Raw genomic sequence first — 21,906 nt, forward strand, 5'->3', positions numbered from 1 at the left:
CTGCAGGAGGGTTTTGGAGAAAGAGATGTCGGCAGGCAGTGCCAGGGCTGGCATCATGGAAGAGGTGTGCTGTGAGCCTAGTTCTACAGGGCAAGGAGGATTTGAGTGCATGGCTCAAAGGAGGAAGAACAAGTGAGGCACAGGGTCCAGAGCAAGAGGAGGAAGTGTGCAAGGGCCCTCAAGGCACCAAGCCCATAGGTGGGCAGAGTATGGGAGGGATCATAGGTGATTGGCTGTGGGGTAAGTCAGGCCTCTGGTGTGTTCTCAGCAAGGTGGTGTTTGGGGCAGATTAACCTGGCGGCAGAGAGCCGGCCCGTGGGGGAGGGAGAAACCAAACCCAGGTGGTTAGACCAGTTAGGAGGCTATTAGCGTGAGCCCTGTGTTAAGAGATGGGGCTTAGCAGCTGGGTTGAAGAGAAGGGTTGAGACTCAAACATTTCACAAGAACTTGCTGACTGATTTATGAATTTGCCCCAGGACAGCACTTCCCAAAGTGCGCTCTGGGAACCTTCCTCTTTGATGTGGGTAGATGTTACAGAAAGAAGCACTGGGTTGAACAAAGTTTAAGTGTTTTTTGCTGCAGAACTTCTCAGAGTCTTGTATATGTTCATCTGCACTGAGAATTTTTCTCAAGAGAAGACTCTAATGTTTGGGGTTGCCCCAAACTCCTTTGACCATGAGTCCTTTTTTTTCATGGAGCCTGAGAAACCAGAGCCTGCTGGGGGATTGATCTGGGTACATACTGTATCAAGGGATAAAGGCAGTGGAGGGTTCTGGCTCATGTTGATGGTGGCACCTTGTAAGAAATGGGAAAGCAGAGAGGGGCCTGGGTAGCTCAGTCTATTAAGTGTCTGCTTTCAGCTCAGGTCATGGTCCTGGGGTCCTGGGATTGAGTCCGGCATCAGGCTCCCTGCTGGCACTGCCTGCCCCTCCCCCGACTTGTGCTCACGCCCTCCTCTCTCTCTCTCAAATGAATAAATAGTTTTTTAAAATAAAAAGAAGAAGAAGAAGAAGAAATGGGAAAACAGAATGAGACCAGTTCAGGAGTGAGAAGTCAGTAATGTTGAGTTTTAGGTGTTTGAGAGAGGGTGTAGGTGACACAGGCCAGACTGAGGAGGATAAAGAGGAACCTAAGATGGAAGTCTTCACTGAGGAGTCATTGCTTTGTCTGAACCTCCCCAGGTTCTCCCCAACAGCCCTTGGGGTTGCGGGCTTGTATTGAGTGAAGGGAGATTAAAGGGCCCCCTTTGGGAGAGAGAAATCCAGGTCTCTTCTGCCCTCTAGTGGGGACTAGCAGTCTTGCAGGCGCTTCACCAGAGGTGCTCTCCTTTCCTATTCCCCACATTCCCAGCCCAAGCTGCAGGCCTCAGACTAAGTAAAGTGTGTGTTTCTGTGTGTTGAATGGGGAGGAGTGATAGCTGTGAGAAGATATCAAAAAGAAGCAGAAAACAATAATAGGTTTGAGAGTGACAGACCCCAAGCTTAAAGGTGTGTCACTGAGGCCTGGGCCTGAGTGTCCTTGCGTTTCAGGTGTGGGTTCCTTTCTCCTGTACTCTGTGCATGAGGGAATCCGCGGAATCCCCCTGGATCCCAACGACAAGTCAGATGCCCTGGTCCCAGTGTCGGGGACGTCCCTGGCTGTCGGCATCGACTTCCATGCTGGTGAGTGATTTGGTGGCAGGAGGGAGTGGGACATTACTTTGGGGATGGTGTGCTCTGTAAGAGGCTGCCCGACCACAGGTGGAGGGGGAGACAACACAGCACCCCCACCCTACTCTGTCTTCCCTTCCAAGCTTCCTGCCCCTATCCCAGCACTGACCTCCACCTTGACTGCCATTTGATTCTGCCCACCCTCCAACCTTTCCCCTGTCTTGTGGGATATCCCCATGTTGGCTCCTCTACCTCCAGAAAACGACACCATTTACTGGGTGGACATGGGCCTAAGCACCATCAGCCGGGCTAAGCGAGACCAGACATGGCGTGAGGATGTGGTGACCAATGGCATTGGCCGCGTGGAGGGCATTGCCGTGGACTGGATCGCAGGTGAGCCGTGAGAGGGTCCTGGGTGGGCTGGGGGCCTCCAGGTGAGGTAGAGGCCCGGCAGGGGAGATGTGGGATCTCAGGAGAAGTCTGAGGAGGAGTAGGCCAGAACAGATGGGGAGCAGCAGGGATCTAGAGGCTGAAAAGGGACCAGGTACAAGTGCTCCCACCCATTCCTCCTCCTCTCCACCCACTCTCTCCTCAGGCAACATCTACTGGACCGACCAGGGCTTCGATGTCATTGAGGTCGCCCGGCTCAATGGCTCTTTCCGCTATGTGGTCATCTCCCAGGGTCTGGATAAACCCCGGGCCATCACTGTTCACCCAGAGAAGGGGTGAGAAGCTGGACAGGCTGTCCAGGTCCCAGCCCTGGCTCGGGTCTGGCCTGGTCACTCCCCACAGCCCACACTGACGAGACCTTCTCTTCTCGGTGGTCTGGGGACTGACCCCCAACTTCTCCCTCCTCCACCCCACAGGTATCTGTTCTGGACTGAGTGGGGCCAGTACCCACGTATTGAGCGGTCTCGGCTAGATGGTACTGAGCGGGTCGTGCTGGTTAACGTCAGCATCAGCTGGCCCAACGGCATCTCAGTGGACTATGAGGTTTGGGTGCAGGCTGGGCCCTGGAGCCCATGGGCTATCCAGACCCTATGCTCTGGGGGAGGCTCCCCTTACCCTATGCTTTTCTTCCCATTGACTCTCCCTGTGATGAGGCCCCATTTGGTGGGAAGATGTGGACCTAGGGTAGTCATGGGGTCTTCTGGCCCAGCTCCTGACCCAGAATGGGACTCCTGCCACCCCAGAGGGGTACAGGGCCATCACTCAGAAGTGAGGATGGAAGGCATGCCTAGAGCTTGTCAGACTGGCAGGTCAGAGGGCGGGAAGGATATGGAAGAAGCAGGAGAAAGACACGGGAGGCAGGAGTGAGTGGGACCCGTCCTGTGGTCCAGGACCCTGGGGCTGATTAGAAGCACTGGGCATTAGAGGTGAGGTGGGTGCCTCTGGCTTGTAGGATGGAAAGCTCTACTGGTGTGATGCCCGGACAGACAAGATTGAGCGGATTGACCTGGAGACGGGTGAGAACCGTGAGGTGGTTCTGTCCAGCAACAACATGGACATGTTCTCCGTGTCCGTGTTTGAGGATTTCATCTACTGGAGTGACAGGTGAGGTCTTCTGCCCTGGTCTTCTCCTCCGCCGTCTGTTCCCGCCCTCTGTCAACACCCTGCTCACAGCCTAGCCCTTCCCTTCCCCCAGGACTCATGCCAATGGCTCCATCAAACGCGGGAGTAAAGACAATGCTACAGACTCCGTGGCCCTGAGAACGGGCATCGGCGTCCAGCTAAAAGACATCAAAGTCTTCAACCGGGACCGGCAGAAAGGTGAGGCTCACGGGGGGCCCCCTGGCCTGGGAATGACTCCCCTGTAGTGGGAAGGGCTGGAATAGGGGCTGGACCCACAGGGACACATTCCAGCAGCTCCAGAGAGCCGAGAGAGGGGAGGAGAGGCTGGGAAGCTCTGGGACCGATCCAGGTTCTGTGTGCGCAGGCCCAGAGGCTTGTCTGTGGTGAGGCAGATTGGTGGCCCAGCCAGGGTCCCCACGGTGGCAGAGATGTCCAAGGCCACCCTCTGCAGCCATCTCCTTCCCCTCCCCCCATCCCTGGCAGGCACCAACGTGTGCGCGGTGGCTAATGGCGGGTGCCAGCAGCTGTGCCTGTACCGGGGCGGCGGGCAGCGGGCATGTGCCTGCGCGCACGGGATGCTGGCTGAAGATGGGGCGTCGTGCCGCGAGTACGCTGGCTACCTGCTGTACTCCGAACGCACTATCCTCAAGAGCATCCACTTGTCTGACGAGCGCAACCTCAACGCACCCGTCCAGCCCTTCGAGGATCCTGAGCACATGAAGAATGTCATCGCACTGGCCTTTGACTACCGAGCAGGCACCTCCCCGGGCACCCCCAATCGTATCTTCTTCAGCGACATCCACTTCGGGAACATCCAGCAAATCAATGATGATGGCTCCTGGAGGACCACCATCGTGGAGAGTGAGCCCATACCCCGATCTTCCCCCCAGGAGGGGAGGGTCGGGGGCTGTGGGGCAGGACCAGCCCCGCCTCCGGGGAGAGGAGCCCTCCACCCTCAGCCAACCCCCTGCGTCCTGGATCCCAATCCCTGCTATGACCGCGTCTCTGACAATTCGCCAGCGAATCACACTGCACCCGTCATAGTTACTTGAAAGTTTCTCCTCATTTGAAGTCAGAGTCAACTCTTCTTCCTTCCCCCTCCAGCCCTAGTTTGCCCCCAGGGGCCACAAAGCTCTACTCTGTGTGGCCGGTATTCACGGCACAGGCTGCAGAGAGGCTGGTTCAGCCCCAGCCACGGGGTTTCAGGCACTTGGGCAAGTTCTCTTTGCTGTCCAGGCCTCAGGTGTTTCACATGTGTAGGGAGGCAGGGTCACCTGAAGGGCAGGTGTGACAGCTTAGCTCAGCACAGGACACGTGTACACGTTCCACAGAGAGTGCTAGGGGCTAGACACAGCGTCCTAGAACGGCCTTTCGGCTCTTTGCAAAGAGCAAAGTTATTTCATTGTGCTACGGTTTCCTCTTCTCCGGGCTGGGTAAGCCCTGGTCCCTTGACTCACTCCTTTGCTCATTTCTTTCATTCATCCTGTCCACAAAGACCTACCCAACACTGAATGAGGTCCTGGTATCCAGCAGTGGTAAACAAGCATCTGTCCTTTGAACCTCCTTTGGACACAATCTGCTCCATGCAGAACATGCCTGCCTAAAAACGTGTCCAGAGCTAAGCCAGATACCCTGCAACCATAGCTTGACCAGGAGAGACTGGCAAGAACTGTCCCCTGTCTTCGGCCCGTTGTTTAAGCTACAGTACTTCTCATAATGCAGCCTTCTGGCAAGCACGGCGTCATACAGCTAGAAGCCACAAAAGCCCAAGTCTTTTTCTCTTAAGCTATGGTTCCACTACTCATTGTGCACTTAATTCTTTAACCGGAGTTTAGGATGTTTATGAACGATCCAGTTTGGGTCTTGTTCATTTGGAAGCTCCCGGGACAGCCCAAGTTGGATGTGACTCACCAAAATCCATAAAGTGTTTCTACTCGGCTGTGGGGAAGATAGGAAGATGGGTCGGGAGATGGACCATGGACGATTCATTTAGAAAATAGGGAAGGACGGGAGGGGTTGGGGGTGCCAAGGGCTGTGTTCGCACACATCCCTTGACAGCCCCACATATGCCAGAGGACTGGGTGCTGTGGGCCAACCCCCTTTGGCTCTGCTCTCTGGCCCCATCCCAACCCACGACTACTTCTCTCCCCTTGTAGATGTGGGCTCCGTGGAAGGCCTGGCCTATCACCGTGGCTGGGACACCCTTTACTGGACAAGTTACACAACATCGACCATCACCCGCCACACAGTCGATCAGACCCGCCCAGGGGCCTTCGAGCGTGAGACGGTCATTACCATGTCTGGAGACGACCACCCACGGGCCTTTGTGCTGGACGAGTGCCAGAAGTGAGCTGCTGGGTACAGGGAGTGGAAAGGGACAGGCCACAGGGTGGCAGAAGCTCCCCCAGGCAGCCCTGGGTGGGGGGTGCAGCCGCAGGAGGGGCTGGCTGTCCCCTGAGATCAGCTACTTCCTTGCTTTGTGACCTTGGGCCAGCTGTGGGAGTTCTCTGAGCTTTAGTTTCCTCATCTGTAATATGACAATAATATTTCAGGTGCCTGAACCAAGGGGAGGACCGGGGAACTCTGAAGGACAGTTCTGGCTCAGTGATGAATTGATTCTTTCATCAGAGAGCCATGGTCGAGGCACGTAGTAGGTCCTCTGTGTTTCTGGCCCTCCAAGCTTCAGGCAAAGATTGTTCACTGAACACTTGCTGTATGGAAGCCTTCATCTGGGCCCATTCAAACCACCAGCCCGGAGGAGAGAGATCACAGTGGTGGGAAAGGCTGAGACAAGTACAGGACTGTATGTGTAATGACCAGGAGTCATCCCAGAGGCCCTGCTTTGGCACTGGGCCTAGATGTCGGCAGGCCAGGGAAGGGCAGCCCGGACACAGGGTAGTGCTTTATGTGACAACCAGAGGAGGGAGTGCTCTGGGCAGGAAGGACTGTGGGGGCCTCCCCCATGCCCAGTCGAGGGGCTCCCATGTGCAGGGCAGGCCTGAGGATGGCCCAGGAGGTTAGGCTCAGGTTGCAAGGGAGGCCAGAGCACAAATCTGGAGAATTTGGGAGGAAATAGCCCTAGGGGTGCTGCACGCCCCTGGTCTCCACCCGCTGTGCTTCCCTGCAGGGCCAGCAACACCCTCCCCCCGCCCCCACAATTTTCACTGTGTGGGCTGCTGCTGAGCCACCCGCTCACCTTAGAAATCCTGACCCACATGAAAGCAAAACTGTTTTCCCCGGAACTCGGCAACACTTGGAATATTTTCCCAAAGCTTTGCTAGGAAACGAAGGGACAAACAAAACCCAAAAGCAACTACTTAGAAACAGTGAGTGTACAGAACCTAGATTCCTTACCCTGATGTCACTCAAATCCAGCCCCAGCCCAGCCTCCTGGCCCTGCAGACCAGCACAAGAACCCTCTCCCTGGTCTGCCTCACCCTGGCCTGCGTGTCCATGGCTCACGACAAAGATTCTGTCTTCCCTCTGTGACCCTTGGCCCCGGCAGCTGTCCCTTATGGGCCTGGAACCTCCATGGGCGGGGGATGCTGCCGGACACCCCTGTCTGCCTCCCACCTCCAGTCCAGAGGTGATGGAGCACTGTGGCTTCCTGAAGCTCCTTCATGGCTGTCCAGCAGGTTCCTTTGCTCTGAGCCCAGGGAATTCCATTGTTCACTCAGCAAATGGCTTTTGAGAACCAACGATGTGCTGAGGAGCCAGGGGAGGGTGAGATGGACCTTGGCTCTACCTCGGGTCTATTTGCTGTTAGCCATGAGGCTTCAGGGGGCTTTATGAGTGTGTAACAAGGACCTGACCCAGCTGGATACCAAGGGATGTGTCCTCCAGGAGGCAGCCCCTCAGCTGGGGTCTGAAGGTGGGGAGGCGGGGGTACTGAAGCCAGGGCAGGGTGCAGGAGAAAGAGTTGAGTTGTCTGGGAGAGGCCCTCTCTTGGCCAGAAGGAGCAAATACTTTGAGGTCGGGGTTGGGGGGAGTGTGCAGCCAGATGAAGGGGACAGGGACCCCCTGCCCTCCTGCTGAGCCTACCCTACAGCTGCCCCTCAGGAAAGCCCCTCCTCCTAGCCCTCCCCCCCAACCCCAGAATCCTCAGTTGTGGGACATGTCCTTCCACATGTGGTAGTTTGTCATGGTAAGAGGAAAGCCACTTCCTACCACAGAGTCTGATGTGCCCTACCTGAGGGTGTGGTGTGGAAGTCCCCGAGGGCCCTACCTGAGGGTGTGGGACCAACAAGGCCAGGAGGCTGACTCTTGCAGCTGGGCCTGGGACAACACTTTCCCCTGTGGAGGCCGGAGAGAGATGCCACCATCCTTGATGGCATCGGGCCACTGTCCACACTCCCACCCTGAACTCCGAGAGCCATCCAGAACCCCCACCCACTTGCCCCAGGATGAGCACCTTTAAAGCAGAGCCTCAGCCTCCTTAGGTCCCAGGGCTTGGGAGCAGCCAGCACCTCCTAAGTGGAAACGGGTGTCCTGTTCCCACCGGAGCATAGCAGCAGGAGGCCTCAGCTCAAACTGAGTGGGGAGGGGGTGTTAAGAAGAGAGAGACCCTGAGGACCTGGCCAGTTCAGTCAGTAAAGCATGCGACTCTTGATCTTGGGGTTGTGTGCTCGCTTCGGCAGCACATATACTAAAATTGATCTTGGGGTTGCGAGTCCAAGCCCCACATGGGGTGTAGACATTACTTGAAAAAAAAGAGACAAGCCTGGAGAGGTTAGAGGAGACAAGTCCACGAGCAGCAGACGCCTTGCGTCCTGAGCAGCAGAGGGCAGACAATGTGGAACCCTCAGGCCGGGAGGCAGGGGCAGTTGCTGTGAGGAAGCTGGGAAACAGAACTGACTCTGCTGCTAGATGGTTCTCCAACTCCAGGGTGCATGCAGCTTGTCTGGGAAATGCAGGAAAGTGCAGTTCCTCAGCCCGGCCCCAGGCCTAACTGAGTGTGAATCTCCAGGACAGAGGATCCAGGGGTCAAGATCCAGAGCAGGTGGTCAGAGGATCACACTGTCACACCTAGCACAGTGGCTGAGCAGTCTGGAAGTGAGGCACTCCCAGCTCCAGAGCCTCCCCACCCCTAAAGGGAGCTGAGCATGGCCAGATCCCACCACCTCCTTTACCGAGAGGAAGCAAATGTGCAAAGACAAGAGGCTGGTTCAAGGTCAGAGCTAGTAAGGGGCAGAACTGGGGCTCAGACTCCAGATAGGCAAAAGCCTGAAATGACAGAGAGGGTGATTTTCAAGAACTCCTTGAGGGTGGGGTCCATGTGTCCCCAGCACGGGCATATATGAGACACTCACAAGTGTTTCCCGGATGCCAGGCAAACAGTTAAGAACCTAATGGGAAATAGTCATGTGGCATTTTACCAGCTGTAATTAGGTAAACATTAACTCTGAATCCTTAAACCACCTATGAGGCAGGTGTAGTATTATCCCTGCCTCCTGGAGAAGGAAACTGAGGCACAGAGAAGTTAAGTCACTTGCTGAGGTTCCTCACTGGTAAGTGGCAGAGCTTGGATGGGAGCCCAGAGCCTGCCTTACTTGCTACGCCATCGTCTCTCAGTAAACGCAGACGGTCACTTCCCAGACACCGAGAAATCCGTGTGCACACACACCCACACAGCGACCCTGTGGCAGCCTGGCCCTCTGGGACCCGGGCCATGTTGGCCTTAGTGACTATGAGTCCGCCTGGGTTGTGGGCGTCTGCCTCACACCCTGGCTGACCCTTGGGTTCTGGTCAACTCTTGGCCCTCGACCGAGCCCTCTGTGGCAGACTCCCTGGATTTGACTCCTGACCCCCGGGGCCTTCCCTTCCCCTAGCCTGATGTTCTGGACCAACTGGAACGAGCAGCACCCCAGCATCATGCGGGCAGCCCTGTCGGGAGCCAACGTCCTGACTCTCATCGAGAAGGACATCCGTACTCCCAACGGCCTGGCCATTGACCACCGGGCCGAGAAGCTCTACTTCTCCGACGCCACCCTGGACAAGATCGAGCGGTGCGAGTATGACGGCTCTCACCGCTATGTGAGTCGGGGGGCCGGCGGAATGGGGCTCCAGGTGGGCTGGGCTCAGGGGGCAGCGGGTCAGCCAAGAAAGGGATTGCCCCGGCAGGAGGTCAGGCTGCAGAGTGGGAAGATTTGGGGGGAGAATGAGGCAATGACACGGCCCCTTAGCTGTGTGGCCTCATGCGGCCCCCATCCTGTCCAGGCTTGGCTTCCTCATCGGTTTAGGGAGGAAAAGGCAAGATGTCTCTGTGGGTCCTTCCCCTTCCCAGCTGCATCCAGGGATCTGGGCCAAGGCCAGGCGCCCTCGTCCCTGGGGCCAGCTGCCATGGGGCGGAGTTGGGGCAGGAGACCTGAGCCCACCTGTGATGGGCCTGATGCTGGTGCCACAGGTGATCCTGAAGTCGGAGCCAGTCCACCCCTTCGGGCTGGCTGTGTACGGGGAGCACATCTTCTGGACTGACTGGGTGCGGCGAGCCGTGCAGCGCGCCAACAAGTACGTGGGCAGCGACATGAAGCTACTGCGCGTGGACATCCCCCAGCAGCCCATGGGCATCATCGCCGTGGCCAATGACACCAACAGCTGTGAGTGGGGCCACTGCCACCAGCCTTGCTCTCCCGCCCATGGTGCCAGCATGTACACACACATGCGGACATCCACTTGTACACACACCTTGTACACACAGTCCCCAAGAAACTCCAAGACACCTAACACCCCTCTACTCCAGCTCCCTCAAGACATCTGTGCACACACACACACCTACACACATTCATACCACCCCACAATGGTTTCACCTGAATCGTTGGACACCCCAGCGCATGTCCTAGTCCTTCTCCACCCCCAGGACCACACATGCCCCAGAGCCTGGTCACACGCATCCCAGGCTCTGCCTACCTCATGCTCTACGTGCACGTGCCCGTGCCCCGGCCTTGCCCAGCGGCCCTCACCCAGATCCGTAGCTTTCCCAGGCCTCTCACTCTTACTCCTGAGAGCACACACCCCCTCTGCCCCAGGCCCACCCCAGACACTCCCCCTGTCCCACCTGTAGCGCCTTTTCTGCTCCCCCAGCCATGTGCCGCTATGCCACAGGCCCGGGGCTAGGAAGCTCCATGAAGCTGTGTGAGTGGGTGGGGGCCTCCTGTGTGTGCACAGCTGCGAACACTCCTAGCCCACTGTCGTCTGTCCCTGTTTCAGGCGAGCTCTCCCCTTGCCGCGTCAACAATGGTGGCTGCCAGGACCTGTGTCTGCTCACTCACCAAGGCCACGTCAACTGTTCTTGCCGAGGAGGCCGCATCCTCCAAGAGGACCTCACCTGCCGTGGTGAGAGAGGGGATGAAGGAGGGGGACACTGGTGGGGGACCCTGGGCACATACTGGCGCCATCTCCACCCAGACTCCCAAAAGCTCGACCCTCCGAAACCTTTTACCAAGGAGGGACTCAGGATGACCTCAGTTCCGGGGGCTGATGGGTAGAGACGTTCCAGGCCCCAGGGCCCTGGCTCAGGACACTCACCCCACATTCTCGCCAGCCGTGAACTCCTCTTGCCGGGCACAAGATGAGTTCGAGTGTGCCAATGGTGAATGCATCAACTTCAGCCTGACTTGTGACGGCGTCTCCCACTGCAAGGACAAATCTGACGAGAAGCCATCCTACTGCAGTAAGTGCCTCCTCCAGCCCCAGTGCCCCAGCCCACCTCCCTTCCTCCGGCCCTCCAGGATCTCCAGCCCCCAGCAGGACCAGGCGTGCAAGTGAGGGCTGCAAAATCTCCCTGACCCACTGTGGCTGAGGAGTCTAGGGTGGTCGTGAAGGGCAGAGCCATGGCCAACCCTGGGCCAAGCCCAGAGCCGGGCTGAGCGGGTTGTCAAGGCCTCAGGAGGCTACCTTCCCAGAGCTGCTGCTGACTGGTGGCCCGCTCCCCTCCCCAGACTCCCGCCGCTGCAAGAAGACCTTCCGCCAGTGCAACAACGGGCGCTGTGTGTCCAACATGCTGTGGTGCAATGGGGCAGATGACTGTGGAGATGGCTCAGACGAGATCCCCTGCAACAGTGAGTGCCACACAGGGCCTGCCTGCCTCCGCCCCACCCTGCCTCCCCAGGCCCCAGGGCATCTGCTGCAGCGCTCTGGTGGGGGCGGGGGGTGGGGGTACAGTGGATGGGTGGGGGGGGGTTGCTGGGCCAGTACTTTGGGCCAGGAGTTCCGGCTGGGGTCTTCTGGTCTCTGCGGGGAAGACTCTGGCCTGATATTCACGGGGTGGGGGCTGTTCTAGAGACGGCCTGCGGCGTGGGCGAGTTCCGCTGCCGGGATGGCACCTGTGTTGGGAACTCCAGCCGCTGCAACCAGTTTGTGGACTGTGAGGACGCCTCTGACGAGATGAACTGCAGTGAGTGACGTCCCTCCCTCATTCCTCCTCTCTGCCCACCCTCTGGCCCACTCACAGCCTGTGTGCTCCTGCCCCCTGCCCCCAGGCCCCTGCCCGGGGCAGTGTGAGTGGAAGGGGTGGACAGCATCTCCTCCCCAGAAGGATACCGTGTGAGGGCAGCTCAGGGGAGGGAGTGTGGAGGGAATCGTGTGTCACCTGCTTCCCTGCCCCCACCAGGCGCCACCGACTGCAGCAGCTACTTCCGCCTGGGGGTGAAAGGGGTGCGCTTCCAGCCCTGTGAGCGGACCTCCCTCTGCTACGCCCCCAGCTGGGTCTGTGACGGTGCCAACGACTGCGGGGACTACAGCGACGAGCGTGACTGCCCAGGTCCCACCGCGGGCCGGGTGTGTAGCGGGCGGCAGGCGGCAGGCACCCCAGGGAGCCAGTGCTCTCATGCCTCCCTCTCCCTCCAGGAGTGAAGCGCCCCAGATGCCCCCTGAATTACTTTGCCTGCCCTAGTGGGCGCTGCATCCCCATGAGCTGGACGTGCGACAAGGAGGACGACTGTGAACACGGCGAGGATGAGACCCATTGCAGTGAGTGACCAACTCCAGCGCCCGCCCACCGTGGCCACGGAGTCCCAGTCCATGCCCGACCTTTCAGTTCCTTCCCAGGAAGTGTGCCCTTGGGAGAAGAGCCCCTAGGGCCCCTGAGGGGGCATCTCTCTAGCTCAGGCTGACCTCCCCACACAAAGGGATGCCTGGGGTCTCTCCCATCTGTCCTCCACCTGCCTGCCCAGCAGAGTGACTTGCCATCCCCTCCCCCGTCTCACTTTGGTTTCCAACCGCCCCAGACAAGTTCTGCTCAGAGGCCCAGTTTGAGTGTCAGAATCATCGCTGCATCTCCAAGCAGTGGCTGTGTGACGGCAGTGACGACTGCGGGGACGGCTCAGACGAGGCGGCACACTGCGGTGAGGAGTGGCTATGGCCGGCTCAGGAAGGGGCATCCGGGAGGGACAGACCCCACCCCACCCCCACTCCCTCCTGTAGGAGGGGCAGCATGACGCCCAGCCCGCTGTGCCTGCTCCTGAATTTCTCGGGGGCTCCCGGTTTCCCCAACAGAAGGCAAGACATGTGGACCCTCCTCCTTCTCCTGCCCTGGCACCCATGTGTGTGTCCCCGAGCGCTGGCTCTGTGATGGTGACAAGGACTGTGCTGATGGTGCCGACGAGAGCATCACAGCTGGCTGCTGTAAGTGGCAGGGGCGCATGAGGAGTGGGGCCACTGTCTCACTCTACAGAAGGGGAAACTGAGGCCAAGGAGAGGCAGTGCTTCAGCCAGGGTCACCCAGGTGGCTAGTGGCAGAGCCCTGTCTACAGCCCAGATGGGTGTCTCTGCACATCCCACCTCTCAGACCGCTCTAAGGTCCCAGGGACGGGCAGCAATGGGCCAGGCGGGGGTTGAGGGACCTTGTTCGTCTCCGTCTACAGTGTACAACAGCACCTGCGATGACCGCGAGTTCATGTGCCAGAATCGCCAGTGCATCCCCAAGCACTTTGTGTGTGACCACGACCGGGACTGCGCGGATGGATCCGACGAGTCCCCTGAATGCGGTGAGCTGGGCAAGCTAAGCTGGGGTGGTGGCAGGGGCGGGCTCCACCCTGGGCCCAACCGGAGCCCCCAGCCTCACCCCCTCACCCCACCCCTTCACCCCCAGAGTACCCCACCTGTGGCCCCAACGAGTTCCGCTGCGCCAACGGGCGCTGTCTGAGCTCCCGCCAGTGGGTGTGCGACGGTGAAAACGACTGCCACGACCAGAGTGATGAGGCCCCCAAGAACCCGCATTGCACCAGCTCAGGTGGGCCCCGCCCTGGCCTCGGGGGGACCCCCCCCTCTGTGTCCCCGTGCCCCACTGACCCACGCCTCCGCCCCCACAGAGCACAAGTGCAACGCCTCGTCGCAGTTCCTGTGCAGCAGCGGGCACTGTGTGGCCGAGGTGCTGCTTTGCAACGGCCAGGACGACTGCGGGGACGGCTCGGATGAGCACGGCTGCCACGTCAACGAATGTCTCAGCCGCAAGCTCAGTGGCTGCAGCCAGGACTGCGAGGACCTCAAGATCGGCTTCAAGGTGAGCCCCGCCCAGGGTGGGAGCTGCTGGCCCCTCTTCATTCATTCACTGGCTCCTTCATCCCTTCCTTCACCAAGGGCTCAGTTAGCTCCTAGTCTGCTGGGCAGTGTTCCAGGCACTGAGGGCCCAGTGGGGAACAGAACCAAAAGCCGTGCTTGGTGGGGCTCTGCCGCTCTATGGAAGGTAGAGCTGGCAAGGGCCATGGTTAGGAGGGACGAGCAGATGTCAGGGAGGCGCCGGAAAGTGGGCTACCCAGCTCAAGGGAGCACAGACTCTGGGCGGCTTTTCACTGTAGAGACAGCATTTAAAATCCATGAGTCTGGAGATCCCCAAGGGAGTGAGTATAGTTGGAAAAGAGGGGAAGTCCAAGGCCTGAGCCCTGCACTCAGACACCCGGAGGGCCAGGGGGTGCGGGGGGACTGGCAAAGGATCCTGAGAAGGGGCAGCTGCTGTCGGGGGAGAACAGCCAAGTGAAGAAAGCCTCGGAAGTGAAGCACGAGCCGCCCTGTCAGATAACGCTCACAGGTCGTAGAAACAGGGCGGTCGCCGGTCATGTGGGGCGAGAGGCAGAGGCCTGGCACGGGTCAACTCAGCACCTGCTTGCTGCCTGCCCGCCGAGCCAGCTGCCTGGGGTGGGGGGAGCTGAAGCCCCAGTCTCCGGGGTGGGAGGCCTCGAGCCCTGCCCAACCCCAGCCCGAGGCTTCCTGTGCCCACAGTGCCGCTGCCGCCCAGGCTTCCGCCTGAAGGACGACGGCCGCACGTGTGCTGATGTGGACGAGTGCAGTTCCACATTCCCCTGCAGTCAGCGCTGCATCAACACGCACGGCAGCTACAAGTGTCTGTGTGTGGAGGGCTACGCCCCCCGTGGGGGCGACCCCCACAGCTGCAAAGCCGTGACTGGTAAGATGGGCACTTGGCGGGCGTCAGATGCCTGGGACAGCTGGGGACTGAGGCTGTGGGGGCATGCCCCGGCCGGCAGCTGAGCCAGGGTGATCTGTCTGCAGATGAGGAGCCCTTCCTGATCTTTGCCAACCGCTACTACCTGCGCAGGCTCAACCTGGACGGCTCCAACTACACGCTGCTGAAACAGGTGCCGCGCTGGCCCACCTCAGCCCACCCATCTCCCTAGGCCCGGAGCTATGTTCCCTGCCCTGCACAGCCCCCTCCTTCTCCCCTGCTGACTCCTCCAGCCACCTGTGTCCTGATTCTGTCATCCTTCTTCTCCCCTACCCCCCACATCCAGGGCCTGAACAACGCTGTCGCCTTGGACTTCGACTACCGAGAACAAATGATTTACTGGACGGATGTGACGACCCAGGGCAGCATGATCCGAAGAATGCACCTTAACGGGAGTAACGTGCAGGTGAGGCCAGGGCAGCCCACTCCTCCACAGACCAGGGTGATGGAGGAGTCCCGGTGTCTCTCCCCAGAGAGCTCTCTCTGTTTCAAGGCCGTCTCCCCTTCACCCCACGCATCCCACTGAATTCTTCCTTCCTCCCCCTTCCCGACGGTGTCTCTGCACAGCTCTGTTTGTCCGGGCTTCTCCCTCCCCCCAGGCTCAGAGAGTAAAATCTAGGAGATTCCTCCTGCTCTTTTCCTAGTCATCTTAGTCTTTTTCCCTCAGAACAAACCTCTCTTAAATGCTCGACCCCAGGCACTGTGGGGCTTGGGATGCGGTCTCTCTCACCTGAAGACCCCTGTCCTAGAGCCTCCGATGACCTTAGGCCCAGGGCTGGGAGTTTTCTGTATGTTGTCCTCCTGGCCAAGCTGTGGGACAGAGCTCTGCTTCACTTCACACTGGAGGAAGCTGGGCCCCAGAGAGACTGAGGGTTATGGCCCAGGTCACCCAGAGCTCTTCCTTCCCTGCCCCTGACACAGGTGCTGCATCGGACAGGCCTCAGCAACCCTGATGGACTGGCTGTGGACTGGGTGGGTGGCAACCTGTACTGGTGTGACAAAGGCCGGGACACCATCGAAGTGTCCAAGCTCAACGGGGCCTACCGGACGGTGCTGGTCAGCTCTGGCCTCCGTGAGCCCAGGGCTCTGGTGGTGGACGTCCAGAATGGGTATGCAGGCGAGGAGGGTTGGGGGAGCCCCTGAAAGCTAGAAGTGTGCTCAGGCATCGAGGCCCAGCCTCCCTGTGGGCTGCCGGGGGGACCAGCCACAGGATCTCTTGGGGCTCACTGCCCGCCCACCTGCCAGGTACCTGTACTGGACAGACTGGGGTGACCACTCACTGATCGGCCGGATAGGCATGGATGGGTCTGGCCGCAGTGTCATCGTGGACACCAAGATCACGTGGCCCAACGGCCTGACACTGGACTATGTCACCGAGCGCATCTACTGGGCTGATGCCCGTGAGGACTACATTGAGTTTGCCAGCCTGGACGGCTCTAATCGCCATGTCGGTCAGTGAGGCTGCCTGCCTACAGCGGACCTGGGGGAGGGGGGTCTGAGAGTCCGTGGATCAGGCCTCGGGTCAGAGTGTAGAATTAAAAGTCTGAGGGCATGGTTTGAGGATACCACCCACCAGGGGCATGGGGGTCCAGAGCACCCCAATTTATGGCCCCTGGCCAAGCGCCGGCATGAGGCTGCCATCTGCTACCTCAGGAAGGAGAAAGAGAGGTCCCTTCTTATGCACAGCTCGGGGCCCCGAGAAAGGGAGGGGTGGGAGGTCTGGGGTCAGGATACTTCAGCACCAGGAATCCTATAATATTATGGACCAGAAACCTGCTGTCAGAGGCCCAAGTTTGAGTTCCAGGTCTGCCACTTATTAGTTGTGCGACCTTGGGGAGCCACCAAACCATCTGGAAGCAGGGCAAGCGCCCACCTCATGGGGTTGCTATGGGTTAAGGGCATCTGGTAGGAAAGGTGCCGACCGGCTGCTGGGCCTGTTCCCTCCCCGGCCTGCAGTGCTGAGCCAGGATATCCCACACATCTTTGCACTGACCCTGTTCGAGGACTATGTCTACTGGACCGACTGGGAGACCAAGTCCATCAACCGAGCCCACAAGACCACGGGCACCAACAAGACACTCCTCATCAGCACCCTGCACCGGCCCATGGACCTGCATGTGTTCCACGCCCTGCGCCAGCCAGATGGTGAGTGGCTGAGGGGTGGGAGCAGATGAAGGAGGAGCCTGGCACCAGGGGCCCCTGTGGGAGGGATGGGGCCCAGCAGGGCTGGTTGCCTTCTGCCCCATCTCCAGCATCACCTGAGACTTGCTTGTCAGACACTGAAAAACTGGGGGGCTGGAGACAGGCCGTGGTCGGGCTCTCGGGAGCTGCAGCCCAGCCTGGGGCCAGTCAGCCCCAGAGTCTTGCAGCAGCAAGCCCCTGAGGGTGCGGACTGCCGAGGTGGGACCCCGAAGGCAGGGGAGGCAGCATACGAGGCTTCAGGGCTGGCCTGATTCCGGGGCCTCTAGAAGGGACCTCTCCCTTCTCTGGCTTCAGCCTCCTCCTAAGCGAGTGGGATTTGGAGCCATTTGCCAGGATACAGTAGGCTGGGCAGCCTTCAGCAGACCAGAAAGCGTGGCACGAGGGAGAGTTGGCCACGCTCTGCCGGAGGCCCGAGGCACCGGGAGCGTGGCCCATACGCTGGGCCCAGTCGGCTGTACTCTAGCCCCTTTCTCTCCGGCAGTGCCCAATCACCCCTGCAAGGTCAACAATGGTGGCTGCAGCAACCTGTGCCTCCTGTCCCCCGGCGGGGGCCACAAGTGTGCCTGTCCCACCAACTTCTACCTGGGCAGCGACGGGCGCACCTGTGTGTCCAACTGCACAGCAAGCCAGGTGAGGCTCCTCCCCATGACCCCCAATCACCAACGCCTTGCTCCCCAACCCCCCACACCAGTGCCCCCACTCCTCCTTGGACCCCAGCACCCGCTCTAATGTCCTCACGCATCTGGTTTTTCCACGCTAACGCCCCCACATTTCTTGCCTACCTCTTGTCTCCCCACAGCAATACTTTTATACCTGTTACCTCACACAAACACCCCTACACCCTAACTCTGGCCCTCCCTCACCAATACCCTCCACCCTGACCCCCCCACAGATACCCCATCACCCAGCCCTCCTGCACACCTCACATCCCCTCCATCCATCCAGCTCAGGCCCCCCACCAAATGTCCTGACCCTCCCACTTTTTTGAAACATCCCAGCCCCTCAAACAAAAACCTCCCAAGTTCCCCAGATCCCCACCAACCCCTCTTGCCCCCACCTGCCCTCCAGTTTGTGTGCAAGAACGACAAGTGCATCCCCTTCTGGTGGAAGTGTGACACAGAGGATGATTGTGGGGACCACTCAGACGAGCCCCCGGACTGTCGTAAGTGCCCAGAGCAGGGGTGGCAAGGAGGTCCTTCCTGGGAACAAGCCGACTTCCGAGGCTCCCAGTGGCCATGCCCAGCCCCAGTCCTTCTGACTCTGAGGCTCCCTTCCTGGCAGCCGAGTTCAAGTGCCGCCCTGGACAGTTCCAGTGCTCAACCGGTATCTGCACCAACCCTGCCTTCATCTGTGATGGGGACAACGACTGCCAAGACAACAGTGACGAGGCCAACTGCGGTAAAGGGCTGCCCAGACACCGGCTGCCCTCCTCCCCACCCCGCCGCCTTTTCCCTCCCTGGGATTTGGAGGTTTCACACAGCACTCCAAGGGCGAGGGAGCTCAGCCCACAGCAGCCTCCTCTCTGGGCTGGACTCCAACTGCTCTGGGCCCTGAAGCTGCACTGCTCACTGCCGGGGAGGGGGTGGGGCGGAAGCGGGGGTGGGGCAGGCCCTCCCTGCACCTGAACCCTCCGCCCTCCATTAGTTACCCTCCCCTCCTCTCCCCCTCCCACAGATATCCATGTCTGCTTGCCCAGCCAATTCAAGTGCACCAACACCAACCGCTGTATACCCGGCATCTTCCGCTGCAACGGGCAAGACAACTGTGGGGACGGGGAGGACGAGAGGGACTGCCGTGAGTGCCCGAAGCTGTGGGCGGGGAGCGGGCTGGTGGGCAGACAGGCATGGAAACAATCCACAGTGAGATCTACCCACCGCTTTGTCTAGGGGCTGCGCTGCTCTCCGGGAACGTTATTAGATGGGCAACGTAAATTGTATTGGGTGTGACTTGGCTTGCTCATAAAAACATCATGCTCGGCATAGAGATGTGCATACAAAAAGCACCAAAACTGGAGCTAAATGGTCCCTTTCTCTGAAGAAATTGCTGGTGGAACTGCAGCTAGAGCTTGGAAGAGGGAAAAGGTGGTGATCTCGAGCTGTGGTGCTGTGGTACTGGTGGAATAGGCAGGTCCTCACTTTCCCCCACTCTGCAGCTGAAGTGACCTGCGCTCCCAACCAGTTCCAGTGCTCCATCACCAAGCGCTGCATCCCCCGAGTCTGGGTCTGTGACCGGGACAATGACTGTGTGGACGGCAGCGATGAGCCCGCCAATTGCAGTGAGTGGCCTGGCACCCCTGGCCCCCACCTGCCCTCCGCAGCGTCTGCTGCTCTGGAGCACGATCCCCCCAACACACCCCAGCAAGGAGCCTCCGCCTCACCACTGTCGCCCCCTGCAGCCCAGATGACCTGCGGAGTCGATGAGTTCCGCTGCAAGGACTCAGGCCGCTGCATCCCGGCACGCTGGAAGTGTGATGGAGAGGACGACTGTGGGGACGGCTCCGACGAGCCCAAGGAAGAGTGTGGTGAGCCTCCCCAGACCTGCTCTCGGAGGAGGGCATCCGGCCTGGGCAGAACTCGGGCTTTCCACGGCCCCACCTCCAACGCCCACCACCTCCCTTTGGATTCCCCATGCCCACCCACTGGCACCTCAGCAGCACACACCTGGGTAGAATCTTCCTGGCCCACCCCCCCACACCCAAGGCTCTGTTCACCCGCCCCTGGGCAGCTCCTCCTGCCCGAGCCTCTCCCACCTCATAACCTCCTTGCGGACCCTGCATCTCAGCCAGAATGCAGCGTGGCCTCCCCCTGGCTGCTCTCACTCCCACTCCTGGCCATCCTGCCAGCGCTTGTCCGAAACCCTCATGCCTGCCCTCACTCCGTGCCTGACGGCCCCGACATTTGCCCCCCGATCTTGCCTCCACTAGATGAGCGTACCTGCGAGCCCTACCAGTTCCGCTGCAAGAACAACCGTTGCGTGCCAGGCCGCTGGCAGTGCGATTATGACAACGACTGTGGGGACAACTCGGATGAGGAGAGCTGCAGTATGTCCCCGCCCCCCCCACCCCACACTGCAGGCACCCTGCTGCAAGAGAGTTGGGGCACCTCCCCTCTCAGCACCCCTGCCCCCACCAGGTGGCATCGGGGCAGGTGGCAACCTCCCAGGGCTGGGGGTCAGGTGCCCCCTCCCTGCTCACCCCACCCCACCCCGCTCCATGTCGTGTATTTGAGTTTGTGCCATTTCACCTCATCTCATGTTTCTCTCCATTTTCACACTGTCCTCTCGGGGTTGCAGAGGTAGGTGTCTCCGATGTGCCCGTGCTCCCACCATACCCCCTGCCACTGCCCCAGAGCCCACCCATCCCTGTGCCTCAGCCCATCATCCTTTACTGGCCTCTCCCTAAACCCTGGTGCTTGTCTTAGTGGTGTCGTTCCTCTCCTGTTCCCCTCGACCCCCCGTACACAGTCCATCCTGAGGGCAGAGCCGGGGACCCGTGCCCTCTCTCATGTGTGTCCACCCCAAAGGGGTAAGTGTGAGCCTGCGCTGGACCCAGCTAATCCCATGAGGGCAGTCAGCTGGCTTGCTCAGGATTGGTTGAGCATCTTGATCATCACCTGTGGCTCTCAGGGACATGGGGATGGGTGGTCTTGCTTGGCCGATGGCTGAGTCCCTGTGCCCACCCTCCTGGGGCCTGTCTCTCCCCTATCCTTCCTCCAGCCCCTCGGCCCTGCTCTGAGAGTGAGTTCTCGTGTGCCAATGGCCGCTGCATTGCTGGGCGCTGGAAATGCGATGGGGACCACGACTGTGCAGATGGGTCTGACGAGGTGGGAAGGGAGACCAGCCCAAGGGAAGGATGGCCTCGGAGGGATCAGGGCTGGGCTACCGGGGTGCCCTGCTCTGACCAGGATGCCCGCACGTGTCCCCACAGAAAGACTGCAGTCCCCGGTGTGACATGGACCAGTTCCAGTGCAAGAGTGGCCACTGCATCCCCCTGCGCTGGCGCTGTGACGCAGACGCTGACTGCATGGACGGCAGTGACGAGGAAGCCTGTGGCACCGGCGGTAAGCCTATCCCGCTACCCCTCCACCCCCCACCCCCGCCACCCGGTCACTCCTGCGTCCTCTCCTATAGTCACTGCTCAGGAAAAAAATCACTCTGAAGCACATACCGTGTACCAGGCACTATCCTAGGCATCGGGGAGAGAGCTCTGAGCCAGACCCAGGGCCTCTGGGGACATTTCTGTGTGGAGTGTGCCCTCCACAGCAGCACATAGTCAAGCGGCCTATTGGGCCCAAATTCAGCAGAAACCTCTTGGCTGTGTCCATCCAGGCTCCATGCCACCGGTCCCACAGGGCAGTCCCCATTCACTCTCCTCTCCCTTTCCCGGGGCCAGGAAGCAGTGCCTGTCTCTGGGCTCAGTGGCCCAAGGCCTCATTGTGAAGCTTGGGTAAGAGAAGTCTGGGGCTTGGAGCAGAGATTCCACAACCCCATCCAGATAGCCAAGGACAGACACTCTGGCTCTGCCCTGGTTGGTCAGGGCAGCCTAAGTCTCCTGACTCCCAGCCCAGTGTTCCTCCTTTGTGCCTGCAGTTAAACTAGAGTAGGCCCGGATGCCCTGCCACAACCACCAAAGAGGGCCCTCCATACCTTTCTGTACAAGCTTCCCCTGAAAGGCTTCTTCTCCCCTAAATAACCAGAGGAGGCAGTTCTGCTCAGCTGCCTGGCTGGTATAAAATTAGGAGGCCGGGGCGCCTGGGTGGCTCAGTGGGTTAAGCCGCTGCCTTCGGCTCAGGTCATGATCTCAGGGTCCTGGGATCGAGTCCCGCATCGGGCTCCCTGCTGAGCAGAGAGCCTGCTTCCTCCTCTCTCTCTCTGCCTGCCTCTCTGCCTACTTGTAATCTCTCTGTCAAATAAATAAATAAAATATTTAAAAAATAAATAAATAAAATAAAATTAGGAGGCCTGGGTTCATTCCAACCCCGCCACTACTTGCCCCGTTATTCCTCTGGGCCTACACCTGTGGAGGGAAGG

At 59.6% G+C, this 21,906-nt stretch overlaps 1 protein-coding gene across 2 annotated transcripts in view; it reads left to right on the forward strand.

Moving 5' to 3' along the window:
* The window catches only part of LRP1 (LDL receptor related protein 1), a 79,633-nt gene that overhangs the window by 49,273 nt on the left and 8,454 nt on the right, over window positions 1–21,906 (forward strand). For both annotated transcript variants that reach the window (XM_059403489.1, XM_059403490.1), the window contains 36 exons: window positions 1,530–1,661; window positions 1,908–2,042; window positions 2,245–2,374; window positions 2,516–2,642; window positions 3,052–3,203; window positions 3,295–3,419; window positions 3,705–4,082; window positions 5,378–5,567; window positions 9,050–9,254; window positions 9,625–9,817; window positions 10,428–10,553; window positions 10,762–10,890; window positions 11,159–11,278; window positions 11,500–11,613; window positions 11,830–11,979; window positions 12,066–12,188; window positions 12,446–12,562; window positions 12,714–12,842; window positions 13,082–13,204; window positions 13,309–13,449; window positions 13,529–13,719; window positions 14,436–14,619; window positions 14,724–14,809; window positions 14,963–15,082; window positions 15,598–15,785; window positions 15,922–16,127; window positions 16,633–16,821; window positions 17,360–17,508; window positions 17,947–18,040; window positions 18,160–18,276; window positions 18,553–18,672; window positions 19,031–19,153; window positions 19,274–19,399; window positions 19,802–19,918; window positions 20,593–20,699; window positions 20,804–20,936. In XM_059403489.1, the coding sequence (XP_059259472.1) occupies window positions 1,530–1,661; window positions 1,908–2,042; window positions 2,245–2,374; window positions 2,516–2,642; window positions 3,052–3,203; window positions 3,295–3,419; window positions 3,705–4,082; window positions 5,378–5,567; window positions 9,050–9,254; window positions 9,625–9,817; window positions 10,428–10,553; window positions 10,762–10,890; window positions 11,159–11,278; window positions 11,500–11,613; window positions 11,830–11,979; window positions 12,066–12,188; window positions 12,446–12,562; window positions 12,714–12,842; window positions 13,082–13,204; window positions 13,309–13,449; window positions 13,529–13,719; window positions 14,436–14,619; window positions 14,724–14,809; window positions 14,963–15,082; window positions 15,598–15,785; window positions 15,922–16,127; window positions 16,633–16,821; window positions 17,360–17,508; window positions 17,947–18,040; window positions 18,160–18,276; window positions 18,553–18,672; window positions 19,031–19,153; window positions 19,274–19,399; window positions 19,802–19,918; window positions 20,593–20,699; window positions 20,804–20,936 (5,289 nt within the window). The remainder of the gene's footprint in view (window positions 1–1,529; window positions 1,662–1,907; window positions 2,043–2,244; window positions 2,375–2,515; window positions 2,643–3,051; window positions 3,204–3,294; window positions 3,420–3,704; window positions 4,083–5,377; window positions 5,568–9,049; window positions 9,255–9,624; window positions 9,818–10,427; window positions 10,554–10,761; window positions 10,891–11,158; window positions 11,279–11,499; window positions 11,614–11,829; window positions 11,980–12,065; window positions 12,189–12,445; window positions 12,563–12,713; window positions 12,843–13,081; window positions 13,205–13,308; window positions 13,450–13,528; window positions 13,720–14,435; window positions 14,620–14,723; window positions 14,810–14,962; window positions 15,083–15,597; window positions 15,786–15,921; window positions 16,128–16,632; window positions 16,822–17,359; window positions 17,509–17,946; window positions 18,041–18,159; window positions 18,277–18,552; window positions 18,673–19,030; window positions 19,154–19,273; window positions 19,400–19,801; window positions 19,919–20,592; window positions 20,700–20,803; window positions 20,937–21,906) is intronic.

Source organism: Mustela nigripes, chromosome 6 (assembly GCF_022355385.1).
Source record: "Mustela nigripes isolate SB6536 chromosome 6, MUSNIG.SB6536, whole genome shotgun sequence".
NCBI classification, from domain to species: domain Eukaryota; kingdom Metazoa; phylum Chordata; class Mammalia; order Carnivora; family Mustelidae; genus Mustela; species Mustela nigripes.